The sequence below is a fragment of the Passer domesticus genome, chromosome 11, assembly GCF_036417665.1.
Source record: "Passer domesticus isolate bPasDom1 chromosome 11, bPasDom1.hap1, whole genome shotgun sequence".
Classification (NCBI taxonomy): Eukaryota; Metazoa; Chordata; class Aves; order Passeriformes; family Passeridae; genus Passer; species Passer domesticus.
In genome coordinates this window covers 14404185-14421438 of record NC_087484.1, presented here as the reverse complement: position 1 = coordinate 14421438, position 17254 = coordinate 14404185, and the positions used below count along the sequence as shown (strand labels likewise).

At 37.3% G+C, this 17254-nt stretch overlaps 2 protein-coding genes across 3 annotated transcripts in view; one reads left to right on the top strand and one right to left on the bottom strand.

Moving 5' to 3' along the window:
- Positions 1-17254, top strand: part of PLS1 (plastin 1) — a 277498-nt gene that overhangs the window by 217397 nt on the left and 42847 nt on the right. The window lies entirely within an intron of this gene.
- Positions 1-17254, bottom strand: part of ATR (ATR serine/threonine kinase) — a 39203-nt gene that overhangs the window by 21598 nt on the left and 351 nt on the right. For both annotated transcript variants that reach the window (XM_064385815.1, XM_064385816.1), the window contains exons 2-22: positions 16802-16893; positions 15775-15918; positions 14337-15226; positions 13149-13336; positions 11759-11953; positions 11318-11544; positions 10363-10515; positions 10025-10217; positions 9329-9588; positions 8751-8941; positions 8545-8645; positions 8070-8241; positions 7254-7421; positions 6269-6463; positions 5751-5936; positions 5221-5313; positions 3698-3828; positions 3361-3504; positions 2480-2573; positions 1644-1769; positions 49-255 (exon numbers count right to left, since the gene is read on the bottom strand). In XM_064385815.1, coding sequence (XP_064241885.1) covers positions 49-255; positions 1644-1769; positions 2480-2573; positions 3361-3504; positions 3698-3828; positions 5221-5313; positions 5751-5936; positions 6269-6463; positions 7254-7421; positions 8070-8241; positions 8545-8645; positions 8751-8941; positions 9329-9588; positions 10025-10217; positions 10363-10515; positions 11318-11544; positions 11759-11953; positions 13149-13336; positions 14337-15226; positions 15775-15918; positions 16802-16893 — 4150 coding nt within the window. The remainder of the gene's footprint in view (positions 1-48; positions 256-1643; positions 1770-2479; positions 2574-3360; positions 3505-3697; positions 3829-5220; positions 5314-5750; positions 5937-6268; positions 6464-7253; positions 7422-8069; positions 8242-8544; positions 8646-8750; positions 8942-9328; positions 9589-10024; positions 10218-10362; positions 10516-11317; positions 11545-11758; positions 11954-13148; positions 13337-14336; positions 15227-15774; positions 15919-16801; positions 16894-17254) is intronic.

Below are 17254 nucleotides of genomic sequence, written 5' to 3'. Positions count from 1 at the left end.
TTAGAAGACCCCTACTACTAAACAAAACACTACTGCAATGCTTCTTACTACAAATGTGAAGTGTTTTCCTTGAGTTTCACTTGTTGAAAAATCGAGCCTGCCAGGATCGATGGCTCCCAGTTCACCTAAACATTCTCCACAGAGCAGTCGTGCTTGGGAATTTGCATCCTGGCAGCCGATGAGGAGCACTGTTACCAGCTGGGAGATGACTGGCTCCACGGTCTCACTGTCTGTGACATACTTGATCAATTTTTCCTAGGAAGATGAATAATAAAGGTGAGTTATTTTTCAACCATATTTGTAAATAATCTCTGAAATCTTCAACTTGTAACTCACTTCCGCTTTCATTTAGCCATGAGTTCAGGTTGTAACTACAGTCCAATTGCACTAATCTGCTTCTCACCCTAGGAAGGACTAAACAAATGTGTGAGGGATTTGGGCTTCAGTTAATAATGCTGTCATGGCAAATACTGTATTTCATTATCTAACTTCATTTTCTTTGTCTCACCAAGTACCTCTCTACTTTTCTACATTATCTTTTTCACTTATCCCTCTTCTTACGTGTTCCAATACTTTCTCCCAATTTCTCTCATGCAACTGTTGTAATACCTTCTGGGTTTGCTGCCATTTCTATTCTTATTATTTGCCATTTCTTGGACACTTCTTCACTCTCAAGTCTTACAAAGCCAAGGGTTTCAAGTCTTTTGATCAATGTCCATCATTTTAATTGGGTGTCCTTTCTTTTTTTGCTTTGGCCCAGCTTTTATTCCTCAGTTTCACATTTAGTCCAAATACAGAAAAAAAATCAAAATGTTTGTCATTGTTACACTTAATGAAAACTGAAACCACAGCCAACATAAGAGAGCAAATAGTTCCACAAGCTGTGGAACTAATTAAGTTTGATTTGCCTCAATTATTCTGCTAGACCTCTAACTCAACAAGACATAGCAGGATTTTGCTGACCTGAGCTGCAAGAATTACTGGTTGGCCAGGAGCACACACAATGATTGTTTGTTCTTTGAGCTGTTTATATTTGGCTAAAGAGTGTCCCACAATCTTATAACTACTAAGGGTACAGATTTATTGCTTTTTCTAATGGATCACATACACCCTTTGGGCTAATAACCACACAGAACTGTAAAGCAATGTCTTCAGCTTGTACCTGGCTATAAAATGCTTTTGAATATGACCAATGGATTCAAAATTTTGAGGGTGGAAGACAAAGAAGGAAGAGAAAAAAAAAGAAGGTCCAAGGTAGGCCAAGCACATCTTAATTCCTTCATATATTACACACACACACTTGCTTTTATGAGGCTTCTAATACAAAAGCTACACATGCCCTAAACAGACAATAGGCCACATAATAAATTGCTGAAATGGACTTCTTAGATACATCTTTCCTCAGAGTTGAAAAAAAAAAGTACACTAGCCTTGCTAAATCAGCATCACAAAGATTTGAAGGATTTGAAAGCCCACCTACACAGAGGTGTCATGAAAGAGAATCCATTTTTCCCATTATATGAAGAAACATGAGGAGAATAACCCAGTTCAAGTGAACACCCTGTAACCACAAGGACTTGTAGACTTTTGGTCCAGATACTAATTTGATTTATTTTCAGTTCTACTGAAGGAGGTTTTCATACCTGGTTTCTATACAATGTTTCTTTCAGGCTGGTAAGTGCATGGATCCGAACATCCACGTTCTCGTGCTGAATAGCTCTCATGGACAGCTGCAGGGCTGTCTGCAAGTCTGTGCTTTTGGAGGATTCCTGAGCATGACATAAGAAGTTCAAGTTAAGTATAACAGGATTATGACTGAAAGTATAACAGGAATATGACTGAACAGCATCTCAAAGAACACAAGCAAGAACACATGGAAACAACTGCCTTTTTGCTTACATTCTCACCTATATCTAGATACCATCGTCTTCTTGCTTATTTTAAAAAAAATTTATTCAAAAAGGTACTATATTTTACTTTTGGGTAAATATAATGATGGTCTAAATAAAAACTGTAAAATCAGAAGAAAATGCTTTGCATAAAGTCTGTCTAAAATCAAATTAATTTCTACTTTTGTTGCATCACTCCCACAAAATAATTGCTACTTCCCATCTATTACCTAATCATTCTGTGGACAAGCAAATGAAATGGACCACAGAGTACTCCTAAGAAGAGACAAACTTTGCTCCCTGTAAAGACCATATGGCCATAGCTAAACCTGTTGACTTCTCATCCTAAAATCTGTCACAAAAGAGAAGTCAGGGTTCAGGAGATGCTACAGAAACAAGAATGCTGAACATGGTATATTTCATTCCTAAACAAGAATCAGAACATGCTTCAAACTATGCCCGTGATACACAAAACCTATTTTGGCAGATAAATGTATTTCCACTTAACAATACACTTTACATGTTTTCCTCAGTTGTCATAAATTCATTTTATGCAATAAAGTCAAGCAAATAAATAAAAGAAGTTGTACCTTTCTGTATTCCTGAAGGACAACTTGAACTTCTTTTAGTTCAGGAAGGTCAGGTAGAAAATATATTTCATGTAGAAAGTCTCGTACTGCATCCCTAATAGTTACCAAAAAAAAAATTTGCAAAGAACACAGCAAACATTAGTTGAATAAAAAAAATACATCCAAATAAAACAATTAGGAAATCTCTTTCCATATTGCTACTATGGCCTTCTACAAGAGCCTTATTATTCCTGTTACTACCTTTTATTGTGAAAACTGTTGGTAAGATACAATGCAAGAAAAATGAAAACCTATCAAAATAATCAAGGTATTAAGTACCAATATTCCTAAAAAAAACCCTTTTAAGCTACAAAATGTAAGACGGAAAAGAATTATGACTCAACCTTATCTTCAAAAAGATTAAGTCATGAGAATGAATGTATTTTGTATTAAACTTCTATTTTCAGTTGGTGTGACTATTTGAATGGAATGTATGAAAACTTAACATAATAGTCTATGCACTTCAAATTATACCTCTCTATAATAATTATACCTCTAATTATTGAAGAAAACAAAGAACTCATTTCCTCCCAATACTGTACACTTCTCTTTAGCTTAGAGCAAATGTCAGCAATCATCATTATTCTATAGAGGGAAGTAATTTTCCATATCAGCACAATAAACACACTGAAGAAAACCTGGCTGGATTGTAACTTGGCCACAGCACTTGCTACATTTCAAGACCTCAACACAATTTAGAGAAGGGGCAATTTTATAGAACAATAACTATTTAGCAGAAAAACAAGTTCTCTTGTCTCAGTGCTGGATGACTTGAATTTAGGGTTATCCCCATTCCTGTTGCAGGATTTAAACCATATAACTGAAAATATTTTGTGCAGTACCTGTTCTCCACTATGAGGAAGTGGAATATTGCTGTGGTTTCCTTGGGTTGGATATGTATGAGGGGCAATAACACTACTATCACATGGCTGAGCAAGGAGCCCAGGTAGGAATGGTCCAGACTTCGAACAAAGCAATCCCAGGCTCTAAACAAGAAAAGGCAACAAAACAATATAACTGATGATTCTTCTCTGCAGGAAACATTAGAGGTGAGTCATGAGAAGCACTTTAAGCTATTTCAGCACTGTGGTTTAGATTCCTGTCCAGAACAAAACCACACAGTACATTAAAGGGCAGGAATGTCAGGGATGTCACTGTTTGGGTACACCATCAGTTCACCTGCAACACAGTTCTGGGAAGTCATCCTTGTATCTCAGAGCTGTTCTCAGCGTGGTCATCATCTTCACTCTGACAGAACTGACGTGTTTGGGACCCATGAGGGTCATTAAAGACCTCAGGCTGTTCAAAGCCTAGACAGATGAAAGTCATTTTAGTGTATTAGATACTCAGGAAAACATGTAGAAGTTACATTTTCTAATAAAATCAGGCTACCCTTGCTTAAGAAATCATACTCTTAGACATCAAAATTAGTTTGATGTTTTAATAAAGAATTTGGGTTTAGAAAACAAAGGGGGTGAATCTCTAATGACAAGATTGTAACAAACCCCTACATTATCTAGGCTGTTGACAGGGAAGAACTGTGGACAACAAGGAGTTAATGATTACAGATGTCTATTATAGACATGATTCACTATATGTCCCGAGCTGAAAAGAGAAGGCTTAGGAAATATAGAGGAAATTAACAAACTTGCATTTAAAAGAAAAATCAAACCAAGAAAACCCCAACAGCGTTGACATACAACTGCTCACAGAAGTGACTGGCAAGCATCAGGGAACAGTTGATAGCTCTGTTGTCAATGAAAGACAGAAGAGAAATACTGAGATGTAGGGGATATTTCAGTCACAGTAACACTACACCCAACAGGGTAGTAAAGTGTCCAGCATGACAGATCAGTAACACAGGAATAAACCTGAGCTTGAGAAAAGGTCATGCAAGGAGAAATTCACCAAGAACAAAAAACAGAAGAAAAGATAGAAACAATAGCAGGTGCAGCAATACAAATGCTATACAAATTAAGAAATTCAGAAAGCATGAAGAAATGGAGCCATGAAAATGAGAACATTTTAACATTAATATCTGAAAATAAAAAAAAAACCACCAGAGAAAATGCAGTCTGTCAACGCAAAGGTTATGTACATTCTAGCATTGAAAACTTCCTGCAGAAACCATCTACACTCCCCCTGTGAGGAGACTAAAAGGCCAGTCTTCTGGTTAGAAGCACTACTTTAGTAGAATTTTCACTTTGTTTCAAGCTGTGAGCTCTAATTTCTCTAAATGCACTCTACTGTAAAGCTTAAAAGAGCTGTTTTGTGAGAACCAAAACTAATCTCTTGGATTTACATCTTTTTTCTTTACCTTTACCCTTTGGTGTCCTTACATAACCCCATGCAGCAATTCCAGTTTTCTCCCATATTCCCTCATCCTCCCACTGGTGTTTGTTTCACACACTGAAAATCATACAATTGCATTTCTCCCCTATAATTCCTGCTTGATTGACTCATTGCATACACCATGTCTGACTGAAATATGTAATACACTATCTGACCATTAGAGAAATCAGAACTTTTGAGCTTACTCAGAAGTCCTACACACAGTGAGACCATCAGTTTTAAAGAATCATTTTGGGACACTAGAATCTTTGAGACTCCCATGACAGTTGCATGATCACACAAGTAAATCTGGAATATTACAACAGTCCTTGCTTGTTTTTGTTATAATATCAAAAATTAAGTTTACATACCATTTTTTTATCCTCAATGCCAACACTGGAACTCAGTAACTGCATGTTAAAAAAAGCCAAGATACCAAGCAATTTAGGTTGCAGATAATCAGCCTGTGGAGAGGAAAAAAAAAGTTAAAACCCCAAATAATCTTACAATTAACACACTCCAAAGCCTAAGAAATTAAAAAGCAGGTATGAAATGCTAATTGTGAAATACATATGAGAAGAATCCCAAATACACAGCTACTTAAGAAATATCAGTGTTACTGACAGACATCCCTGTTAGGCTTTGGGTCTTGCTGTTTTGTAGGATGTTAGGATTTACATGTGTGTTGCTGGTTTGTTCAGGCACTTTTCGTTTTTATTTGGTTTTATGCATACTTGGTATGGATCTCTCTGTTGAAGAAACACTTAATAGGAAATATCAGCCTTTCTTCCACTTTTTCCCTGAAATAAGTGATGTTCAGAGAATGGCACACTGTCTTCACTTTTGCAACAGCCAAAAAGCAATCATTGAAAACTGAGCATGAATATTTGGGTGTCCTTACCATTTGTTCTGGTGAGGTTATTTCCCTAGGACCCTGGTAGGGATCATCCTGAGAGGCAAATGAAGCCAGTATGGACAAACCATTGAAGACTTGCTGGTAGTGCTCCCCGATCCGCAGCAGCAACTCGTTATGCAGGCCCTGGTAGTCCTGTCTCAGCAAGCTGCCCAGCTCTATCTCAGTCTCATTCTGCAGTCAAACACAAAGCCTTCATTTCATCACAATGTTATTAGCACACTGACAGACAGGAGGCAATGGGCTCTGCTTGGTTTGTTATAGAAGTCAAAGCTTTCAAACAGCTCAATGTTAGACAAACCAAGCTTTTAGAATTTGCTAAGTTCATAAAATATCTTAGAAACATTCCTCAGAGCCAATAGAAGTGATTATAAACAATAAGAACAAAATTTCTGCATACAATTTCCAGAGCTCTGCTTTGCAATATCTTAAATAAAGCAGAAAGCTTTCTATGCATCAACTGTTGCTCCTGATCTGCAGGTGTAACAGAGCAAATGCCAATTTACCTTGAGGTAATGCAGTGCCCGCTCCAGCTCATCCTTGGTGCAGGAACAGACCAAATGAGAGAAGATGTATTTGAAGTTATTGATTAAAATCTCTCTTCGGTTCACATTCAGTTGCTTTGCTATGGTTCTGATAAGTGTGGAGGCTGCAGGACTGGCCTTGGCTGCAAGGTCAGGAAGCAAAACTTGCAGGGTCCGCTGGTAAATGAAGAACTACAGTTAATGGAAAAAAACAAACAAACAAACCCTCCAAAACTCCAGGGTTAGGCTAAGTTCCATTTGTCAGTACCACAACACATGTGTCTGGTCATAATTATGACCACAGGTATGAAAACAGAAAAACTTTAATAAGATGCATATACCTAGTAAAAATGCAGATAAAACTAATTACTTCAGGAGCTGCTTCATCTAATCCATACTAAGAAACTTGTAAACAAAAAGTGAGCTAGCATTTTTTGTGTCAATCCAGATTCTCCACAAAAAGAAATCTTAGAAAAACCCCAAAAGAAGCAAAAAAGCCAACATGCCCACACACAACACTCACCCAGCCTATGATTCAGCTAGAGCACTACTGACTTAACAGTTGGGCACTTTCCATCTACCAACAAGCAAAACACAAGTATGATTCTGAAGCTACTGAGGATTCCAGTAAAATAGATATGTAACCAGATCAAAAAGATCTGTACCCACAGAATGGTAGCTTTCTTCTTTGGAAATAAGAAAGCTGAAACCAATAGAAAATCCCACCTTACAAAGGATGCCTCCAAGTGCACTAAATCATTAATATAGATATACTTCATGAGCATTCTAAACTTTAGCTCCTTACCCACCATAACTGAACTGGCACTGTAGCCATCCCTCCAACTCCTTGATAAAACTGTTCCTCTGCATTTGCGCTCTCACTTGCAACATTCCCAAGAGAAATTGTGGATTAAAATTTAAAATCCCAAGCACAAACACAAAATACCAAAAGGACTGACCAACTTACTGAGAGAAAGCGATTTAGATCTGGAAAATCAAATACACTGGCAATCTCAGATAACATGTCCAGAGCCATTTCTCTCTGGTGAGCAGCTGTTTCTTTCTGCAGCTCATTGCCCTGGCATGGAGCACTCAACACCACCATCTGGCTGGAGTGCAGGGATTCCACTAGAAACTAAGCAGGAAGAAATAGGTATTTAGTATTATTTTCCCCTTGTTCACTCCCTAAAGCTAAACACAAAAGTTTCCCTGGTCTTTCTACGCATCATTTTTCTCTCTCACTTGTTGCACACATATCTATGATTATTACTTTGCAACAGAACTGGGATTATCATCCACTTAATAATTACATTCAATTTTGCAATCCTGGATTCAAATATTACATTACTAAAAAAATATTAAAAGTTAGAAAAGTCTGCATTTGACAATTTTCTTTTTAAACAGAACTTGTTGTGGTTAGGTAATGGATATAACAAAAAACCTAAATCAATCATGGCAGAATTATGCCTTTGCAATGCTGACTTCAATTCCAATTTTAAACCATAGTGTCTTGCAGCAATAGTACTACAGAATGCAAGAGCCTCTATTTTAGAATGAAGGGAATAAAACAGAGAAGCAACACTATTGAAAGGAGATCACAATAAAATCGAAGACTTCTCATTCACTCCTGAAGGTTGGTAGGGTCTTTTCCTTAAAATAATTTCTTTCTTGTCCTGAGATTTCACCTTGAGCAATACTGCTATTTTGACCTTGAATTCTGCTTTCAAAATATACACAAAGAACCCAAATACATGCACTTGCTAAGGTACACAACTCTTTTTACCTGGCAGATTGGCTTCTTGTACTGACTGAAAAAAGCCTGCAGTTTTATGGCCTTGGCTGCTGCCAGGGCCCGGATCTCTGTGTACGCTGCTCCGGCCACCGAAGGTGACTTGGACAACAAACAGTGCAACAAATGCAAGAGGGCAAATGGCACCAATTCTCCTTTGGATGCCCTTACAAAGTAAGCAGAAGAAAAAGGATTAAAAAGCAAAACTGAATTGCTGCATTAATAAAATGACACAAGAACATGCAATTGCCATCATGCAAAACAAGCCATGTATTTGCATGGCTTATCTGTACTTCCTGTGACAGGGCAGAAGAAAATGAATGTTCCATAGGAATCAACAGCTCTGTACAGCTGGACTCAGGGAAAGGATGATTTCAAAACAAGTAATTTAATCTTAGACTTAAAGAAAGGGCACTTTGTATCACAAACTGACACAACTTGGCAATTGTCAAGATACTATCAAAAATACCTTCCAATATCTCCTGTTGTGAGAATCAAGGTGTCTTTAAGCTCATTATTTCTTGACATTTTGGCATTTGTGTAGGCTTCTTTCATCCTTGAAACAAACAGCTGGTACATAGGAAAACAAAAACACATAAATGTTAGTGTTTGACACTAATGAAACAAAAACCATAGTAAGTTAGGAACAAAACCCAAAAATAAACATGAATTCACCTCTTTTATGAATCCTTCTTCAGAGTCTAAGGATTCTAGTATGTTCTTTATGCAGTTACTGAAAGCCACTCTTACATCTTTGTCTGGATCTTCCATTAGATTTAATAAAGACCCAACAAGAGTCTTCACGCTGGACTCATCAGTATTAAAATCCAAGTGTTTGCAAAGATGAGGTATATTTTCTATAAATGCTGGATGGCATGGTTGGAGGAGGAAAGGAAAACATACTTTTAATAGTTTTTAAAAATCTACTGAAGTGCACAAAAGAGTGAGGCAAACAAACCATAAAGCACACTTTACTTTTTAAAAAGGATAAATATTGTGAAATCAGAGAAGACATTTAAAATTCAGATTTGATCAGGTATTACAGTTTTAGATTTAAGTCAAGGTAGTTTAAAAAGAACATCACTGACAACATTAAATATCAGCACTGATATCAATTGAAATACAACTCTTCAAGCATCAATAGCACTATTAAAAACCCAACATAGAATAAAAGGAATGGAGCAAGATACAGATAAAATCACTTAGTACCTCAGATGGAAGTGTAAAATGTTACTAAAGGTAAAGCCACATACCTAGCTTTACTGAACTGGGTGCTTTGCTCTCCAGTAGAATGAAAAAGGGCTTGAAAACACAGGCTTGCACAGAAGAGGTTTTTCCATGAGCAGAAGTCACAGTAAGGCTGCTACACAAAATATCTTGAGTAACATCCTTAACAGCAGAGTCTGCTAAGGAAGGTTGTACATGGAATGGACCAGAAAGACAACAAGATAACTTCCCAACTATACTAGCACAAGCCTCCTTGACTAGCTCAGACTCATCTTTGATTTGATTCCTGAAATGGAAACAAAAATGAAATAGTTTTAATAGATAATTTACCTAGAAATTTGTTTTTCTACATTGTCTGAGTTCTCTAACTACACTGGCAGTACTGTCAGGACAGCTTAAGGATCTGTCCCACTAAATCATCTTTGTCCTTCTCAGATCACCCTCATGTTCTGTTAAATGTTTGAAGTAACACTGGGCATGGTGAGGCTGGCATGCTGTAAAGAAGAAACTGAAGACTAAACCAAAAGGACAGAAGACACCAAGACATATATAAAAAAGGCAGAGAAGCCTTTTATATATGGATAAGCCTTAAATATATGGAAAGATTTTAAGAGACATATGGACAAATACAAGATGGATTTCACTGACAAAGATATCTCCTTTCCCCTCCTAATTTAAATTGGGGTCTTGCACAAAGACAGAAAAGCTGCATTAATACATACAAAAGAGCTCTGGGAATCACGCTGCAGGACTGCACAGGATGAAGCAGGAGAGAGAATCCTTTAACACAAGTAGCCCGAATTATTTCATGGTGACTTTGTAATGCCCAGTGATAAACTGATTTTCTCCAATCCAGATGAATATTTTTTGGGAAGAGAGTTAGAAGGAACACACAGTGTGACTGAGTTTGGGGTGCTAAAGAGAAAATAAAGAAAGCAAATAATTACTTGATTTAAACCTTTAATACCATCACTCATCATAAGAAGGCAAATAAAATAATTTTACTTTAGAACAATCATTCCAAAGTGGAACTAGGCTTTATATACTTTAACATACTTACAGAAACTCTGTGCAATTTTTTGACTCAAAACTAGAGGACCAAAACCCCAAATAGATGGCTTAAAAGAAGAATCATCAGAATGGCTGTAAATCCAGGGCAGAGACAGCAATCCACATAAGTCATCAAGAATCTGATCACTCAGTGGAATTTTCACTAGGGGAAAGAAGCAGCAAAACAAACATTTTAAAACATAAATTTAAAAAAATAAAACTTTTTATGTTCTTAATTTACTACAAAATATTACTTTTTCTGTCAACAAAGATTAGTATTACTATTCCCACATGCTGATATCACTTTTTAGGCATGTAATAATAAATCATATAGTGCTAAATCAGAATAACCTAAAAATTTCATTGAACAGATGAGAGAATATAACACATGAGCAGCAGAATTAATATAACTTTGGTATCTCTGGATTTGTGCAAAGACTTTCAGCTGGACTTCTGTGTGTCTGGTAAGCTGAGCTCATAATAACATTTTAGTCTTGGTAACTGAGTCTGTCCTCCATCCTAGTTACTTTTAAAAAACATGGAAGTACATGGAAGTACTCAATATTTTTGGCACCACACATGCCACGTTTGCTGAAGCTGGTCACAAGCTTTGAAATTGTTGAGTGGAACAAAGACAGTAAATTATGCTGCCTCTGTGTGTCTTTAAAAGAAAAGTGCTCAAGTTTTTTCCCTTTTTTGTGTATTTTCACTATCCCCATGTATTCTCTTGACCAGATAAAAATCATTAGAAGTACAGACAAAAAGTAAATGCAGTTCATGAAGGAATGCAAATGAAGGTCTCTAAACAGAAAATAATGATTTTTTTTTTACTTAACCTTTTTTGCAAAAAAGTTGGAATATTAGCACAAGATTAATAATTTCAGTACCTCTACCAAAACAGACTTAATACGGTCAGACTAATTCCTAATTTACAAAATAGAAGACAATCTTAAAGGGTTTCTTACCTTGTGCATATAGCAAAGCATCAAAAATTTTTACTACTCTGTCAATCACTTGTTCTAGATTAACAATCTGCTTAGCAGCCTCTAACAGGTTTCTGCAGACTTTCACCACTCTTGTGGTAAAATCAGAGGGAATCCACTTGAACTGTACATTCACCATTGAATCCCAGGAGCTTGGAGTATTCTTACACGTATCAGAGTGACATGGATGAGACACTCCATGCTCTTTACTGTTAAAACAGAAATCACATCATTGCAACAAATGCAACAAACAACATTTAATATTAACTGCTTGTAAGCCAAGTCAGTATGAAAATGTACTTCTTCAAAATGTACAGGACCCATCCAGTATTGATTCTGACACACACACAAGCATTAAAGTAATTACACAGATTGTAATGAGAGTAACAAGAAACTCTTGGTCCCACAGTTTCCCACTTTTACCTGGTGGAATCTGTTGGGGGAGAACAATGAACTATGCACAGAGCAGCCAATTGCAGAATTACTGCAATCCCTTCCACAGTCTGAAGAACATCCCCGGGCAGAACTTCTTCCTCAAGGAGAGATATTAAGGATGCAGCTTTCTTAGTGATGGCATTCCACAGAGCACTCTTCAATTTCATGTTTACAGGGCTAAGTCTGTAATTTGACCATATTAATTATTTTCCCACACATACTTTATTTCAGAAAAGATAAATAATCATAGCAAAACCAGAGCTAATCCATATTTGATATAGCATTAGGAAAATACCAAATGAAGCTTTAGCTAAAATGTGTTTTTTTGGAAGGAAAAGATTCTATCTCTGAATTTTAGTATGACTCAGACTTATCTGAAAGGCTATAAACATATAACACTACAGTCCTTGGAAGGTCTTGGCAACCATAAAATGGCAAACGTTACACCCATCATTGAGATAGGCAAAAAAAAAGAGAATCCAAGGACTATAGGCCCATCAGCCTAACCTCAGTCCCCAGGAAGATTATGGAAAAAGTTTTCCTTGAACTCATTTCTATCTGCATAAGGGACAAGAAGGTGACTGGGAACAGCCAGCATGTATTTATGACAGGAAAACCATGCACTTGATTCTCTTCTACAATGAGACAAGCAGCTCTGTGGAGAAAAGTGGGCTGCTTTTCCACAAGATCTCAACTGTCTATAAAATTAGGCTGACAAGAACTTTGTGAAGGTCTGTATCACAAGTCCTGCAACTGGCAAAAAAACCCCTGATGCAATAGAACAGACTGAGAGCTGACTAATTAATGAGCAGCTTTGGAGAAAATGACCCAGCAGGCCTGTGGAAAAGCGGGATATTAGAGCAGCGTGACCTTGTTTTAAAGGAGGTCAACTACACCCTGGGCTGTTCACAAAGAGTGAAGGCTGATCACAGGCCCACACCTGGAGTGCAGCATGCCCGAGCCAATTTTGAGTGCCCAAAGACAAGAAATCAACTACTGGCACAAGTCCAAGGTAATCAGGGAGCACAGCACAAGCAGAGACTGAGAGAACTGGTTTTGTTCATCTAAGCACAACTTGACTTAACTAGACCTGCTTTAAGTACATCCATTGTAACAGCACAATTCTGTCACACTATGGATGCTCTCAGCTTTGTTTTCAGAGTGAAAAAATGAAAATAATTTTCATTGAACACATTCAAAACAGTCTCTTCAATAAAGTTTGGCTTAAAATCACGAGTAGATTTTGATCCCTCAAAATATAATTTAGATTTTTTTCCCCAGAAGCCCTTTCAATCTGTTAAGAAGAAACTGTCTCAAGAAGTTGTCATTTATTATTCAATAGCCAAAGTACTATAAAAATAATTATAAAGTGTCATACATTAAAGGTGCAGGAGATTTCTTTGGATGTTTTGTGGATAGGCTCAGTCGTCGTCTTTTCTCTGGAACTTCATCACTGCTGCTGCTCCACCCATCAGTATCTGAGCTCTCCAGCTGGTTCTGCTGAATCTCCTCAAAGATTTCTTCTGTTTGTGTTTTTAATGCTGTATAAAGTGGACTCACCAGATACTGGGATGGACAAACAACAGAGGTACCATGATGTATGCTCTTCCTTACTTAAAGATGTGGCATTATCGCTTCTGATTTAAAATATTAAATTGCAAAATATCATGGTAAAAAAGTTCATAAAAACCTTTCAGTTCAAAAAACATAATTACAAGATGAAAGCTCTTATGGGCATTGAAGTTTCCTGTTGTGCTACAGAGAGGATGCAGCTTGTTCAGCTGTTTTCCAGTTCCTGCCATAGTACCTTGCTACCAAAGCCATCACACCGACACACTATGTTTAACAAACAGCTAGGATATACAGATGAGTGTATGGAATAAAGGCACTCAGCATATCAACAACTCATTATCAACACCTTGTTATGCTTCTTAACTAAAACAGGATTTATTTAGGCTGAGTATCAGGAAGAAATTTTTTATTAGGAGGGTGGTGACACACTGACACATGCTGTGTGGGGAGGGGGTGGATGCCCCATCCCTGGAAACACTCAAGGTCAGGCTGGGTGGGGCTCTGAACCCTGATCTAGGTGAAGCTGTCCCTGCTTATTGCAGGGAGTTGGACTAGATGGCCTTTAAAGGTCCCTGCCAACCTAAACTATTGACTCTGTTTTAAGTTAATCTTTTCTGTCTACCTGTCCCTAACAACCATGACTAAGAGCAAAAGGTTGGAAAGTAAGAGCATTTCAAACTACTGCACACTACTTGCAAAGCTGCCTTCCCAGTGCACTCTGGGCCTTACTCCCATCTCATATTATGATTATGGACAGACAGTTGTGCCTGCATAGCTTATGGACATTTAATACATCTGAAAAACAGGAGTCCACTTACATCCACCAGATTTAAGAACCCTGACCTGTACAAATGTGAAACAGTTGGGAAAAAAGGAGTATCAACCTAAACATGCAACTAAAAATTACATTTCCTAGATTTTCTTCTTTGCATAGGTATAGATTTTTGTATATGACCTATTCACACAATAAATTCAGTTTTTAAAATAAACCTACCTTTTGTTCTTCCTGAGTTCCAAGCACATTCACAAATATTCTACATATGGTACTGATACGGGCTTTTCTTATTTGTAAGGCAGATTCATAGCCAGCTGGAACAAACTCCAGAAAATACTGCAGCATGTGGCAAAAAGCAGTTTTCAGCTTTTCAGACTGAAGGCATCTAAACACATCCCCTTCAAACCATGAGCAGAGTTTCTCTAGCAGCATATTCAAGTAGACAGGTTCAATATTTTTGTAAGAATGTGCTTCAAAAGGCAGCAATGTCCTCACCAACAGTAAGAGTGGTTCTCCAAAGAGTTCTGATTCCTCAGGATCCATTTCAAGTGCTGATTGTAGAATTTCATAAAAGACTGTGAAGAAAACACTGGCCATCTGTTCTGGAGGGCCTCCTAAATGAATTAACTTCACCATAAACTTCATTGCCAAAGTTTTAACTTCTGGACTGCCATACTCTAACAGGGAGCAACCTATCCCCCAGAGAATAATATCTTGTCTTACAAAAAAGATGTCTGCAACAATATTTGTCAGAATAGACATTAATACAACTTCCAAACATTCTATATTTGGCATACCCATCAGCTGTAATGGTGCCAGTCTTAAATATCCCACTTTGTCACTTATATTGCTGGAAAATCTCTGTACAGTCACTGGCCAGACCAGTCCTTCTCCCCAGAGATGCTTCTGTTCATCTCTTTCATGCAAGATAATTAAGTCTTGAAAAAGCTGTAGCAAGTCTTTAGTTAGTGCTTCAAAAATGAAGCCACTCTTCATTTTAAACAGAAAAAGTAAAGAGCAGATGACATCACAAATGTTCTTGTGCAATGTGTTGCAGTTTGGAGCTGCAGCAATACGGAGAAGCCTTGTTATGATCCAGTTACTAAATTCTAGGAAAATAAAAGAGAACCTTTATTATTAAATAAAAACTCAAATCACCAGCTGAGAACCTCCCTAACAGCAGATTGCTTACCACTAAAACTCAACTCATTGAGATAAATGCTTGTAGGGTCAGTAAACAGAGTCTTCACTGGGACATTTATTCAGCAGATCCCATTGAAAAAGTGAAAAAAGGGGACAGAACACGGTGTTGGAAATGGAAGACACACATTTTACACTGGTATTTCCAGACATTTTCCTCTGTCAAGAAAACACCCTCAGGCGTTGAGTACAGCTTATCTCATAAACACTATATAATAATATATCTATACAATGGTGATGGATAATGTCAAAGTCTGTCCTGAGAAATTTCCATTATCACAAGTGATAATCCATTCACAATAATAAAACTCTATCATCATATTCACTTATAAATTTACAATTATGAACTTACATATCTGCCTTTTCCCCCTCCCTGTTCTTTTGGACAATCCCACTGTCTGCAGCTTTAAATCCTGAAAATACCAAGCTTCAACATAAACATTTTCAACAAACTCACCAATGCAACTGCATTCGGTTTCCTCCTGACTTCCATCCACATTTACAAACATAAGTGGGGAAGATTTCATGATATGTTGAATAAAATCAAGCAACATCACAGAACTTGGCTGTGAATCTGATTTCTTAATCAGTTCCAAGGCAACTTAAAAAAAAAGACAATATTCAAATCAGCATTGCAATAAAACACTTCAAAAATTTTGTTCACACTTTATGAGAAAGACTTTTTAAAATACATATAAAATACTGTGATATGGTATTAAACCTTTCAAATTATTACTTCTGAGTATATTTTTAATCTATGAAGATAACTGTATGCATGTTGTAAACCCTCTCTGTGACTCCAAACTGGATGAAGGAAAGTATAAATTACTAATAACCCCAAATGCATTAACATTCAGTTAAAATTCTATCCAACTGTGTGTTGACTGAAGAACAGCAAATACTTGATGTTTCCCAAGCTTTACAGTCTTGCTGGAGAAACAATGCTGAGAATTGTTTCAAACTCCAGAATATTAAAGGTTTTAAATAGTAAATTGAGCTTACTAAAGCAGAAAGTTTAACAAAACACTGAATATATCCAATGCTGCTCCACTGAAACAGGTATCTGAATCATATCAGATTTACCCAGATCCCCCAGGGATCCTATTCAGTGTTAGCACAAGAAAGAAACTGAGATTCAGGCAAGATTTCAGGTCTGAAAGACACATGTGAATACTAAGATTTGCAAGCTGTGTTACTGATGAACAGTGACATTACAGGACACTCCTGCTTTTCAGTGTTGGGAGCATTTGAGTCCATATAACCCTGCACTGCATTCACCCCTCCTTCCTTGGGGGGTGTCTGTGTGTGGTTTAACTTCACATCCCAATGTGAAAATACTTCATCACTGACTTTATTAAACCTAAGTCATAAATGGTTTGTATTCAACTAAAACTTTCTATAAAGTTTCTTAACTTTTAATTTTGGCAGGAATTACTTAAAAGTATAAAGCAGACAATTTCAGATGATAGGAACGTAATGCTTACCAACATCTACATCTGTAAGAATTCTGTCAATGAACTGGCAGAGTATTTGTCTTGGTTTCTGCACAACCGTGTTGTATTCCTCTGGACTAGCACTAAAATTAGAAGAATATTTGGATGTTACCAATTTTAAAGAAAAAACTAATTACTTGGAAGTTTGTCTCAACAGCTTAATGTCAAACACTGATTTTCTTCTAGAAGTCTTCAAAAAATACAAACTGATTTATTGGTGGGGTGTAGAGGTTTTGGGGGGGAGGTGTTGGGTTTTTTTCAGTTTTCTTGTTTTAGTGAGCAGCCTGTCCCTCAGCAGCTCGTGGGCTCACATCTCAGTGTTGCACTGCACAGCAGCTCGCTGCCTGCAGCAGCACAAAGCCGCAGCGCTGGCGCTGCCATCGGGCACTGCAGAGCCGGCGTGTTCCAGCTCCTGCGGCTCTCGGTGAGCGCCCACAGCACACT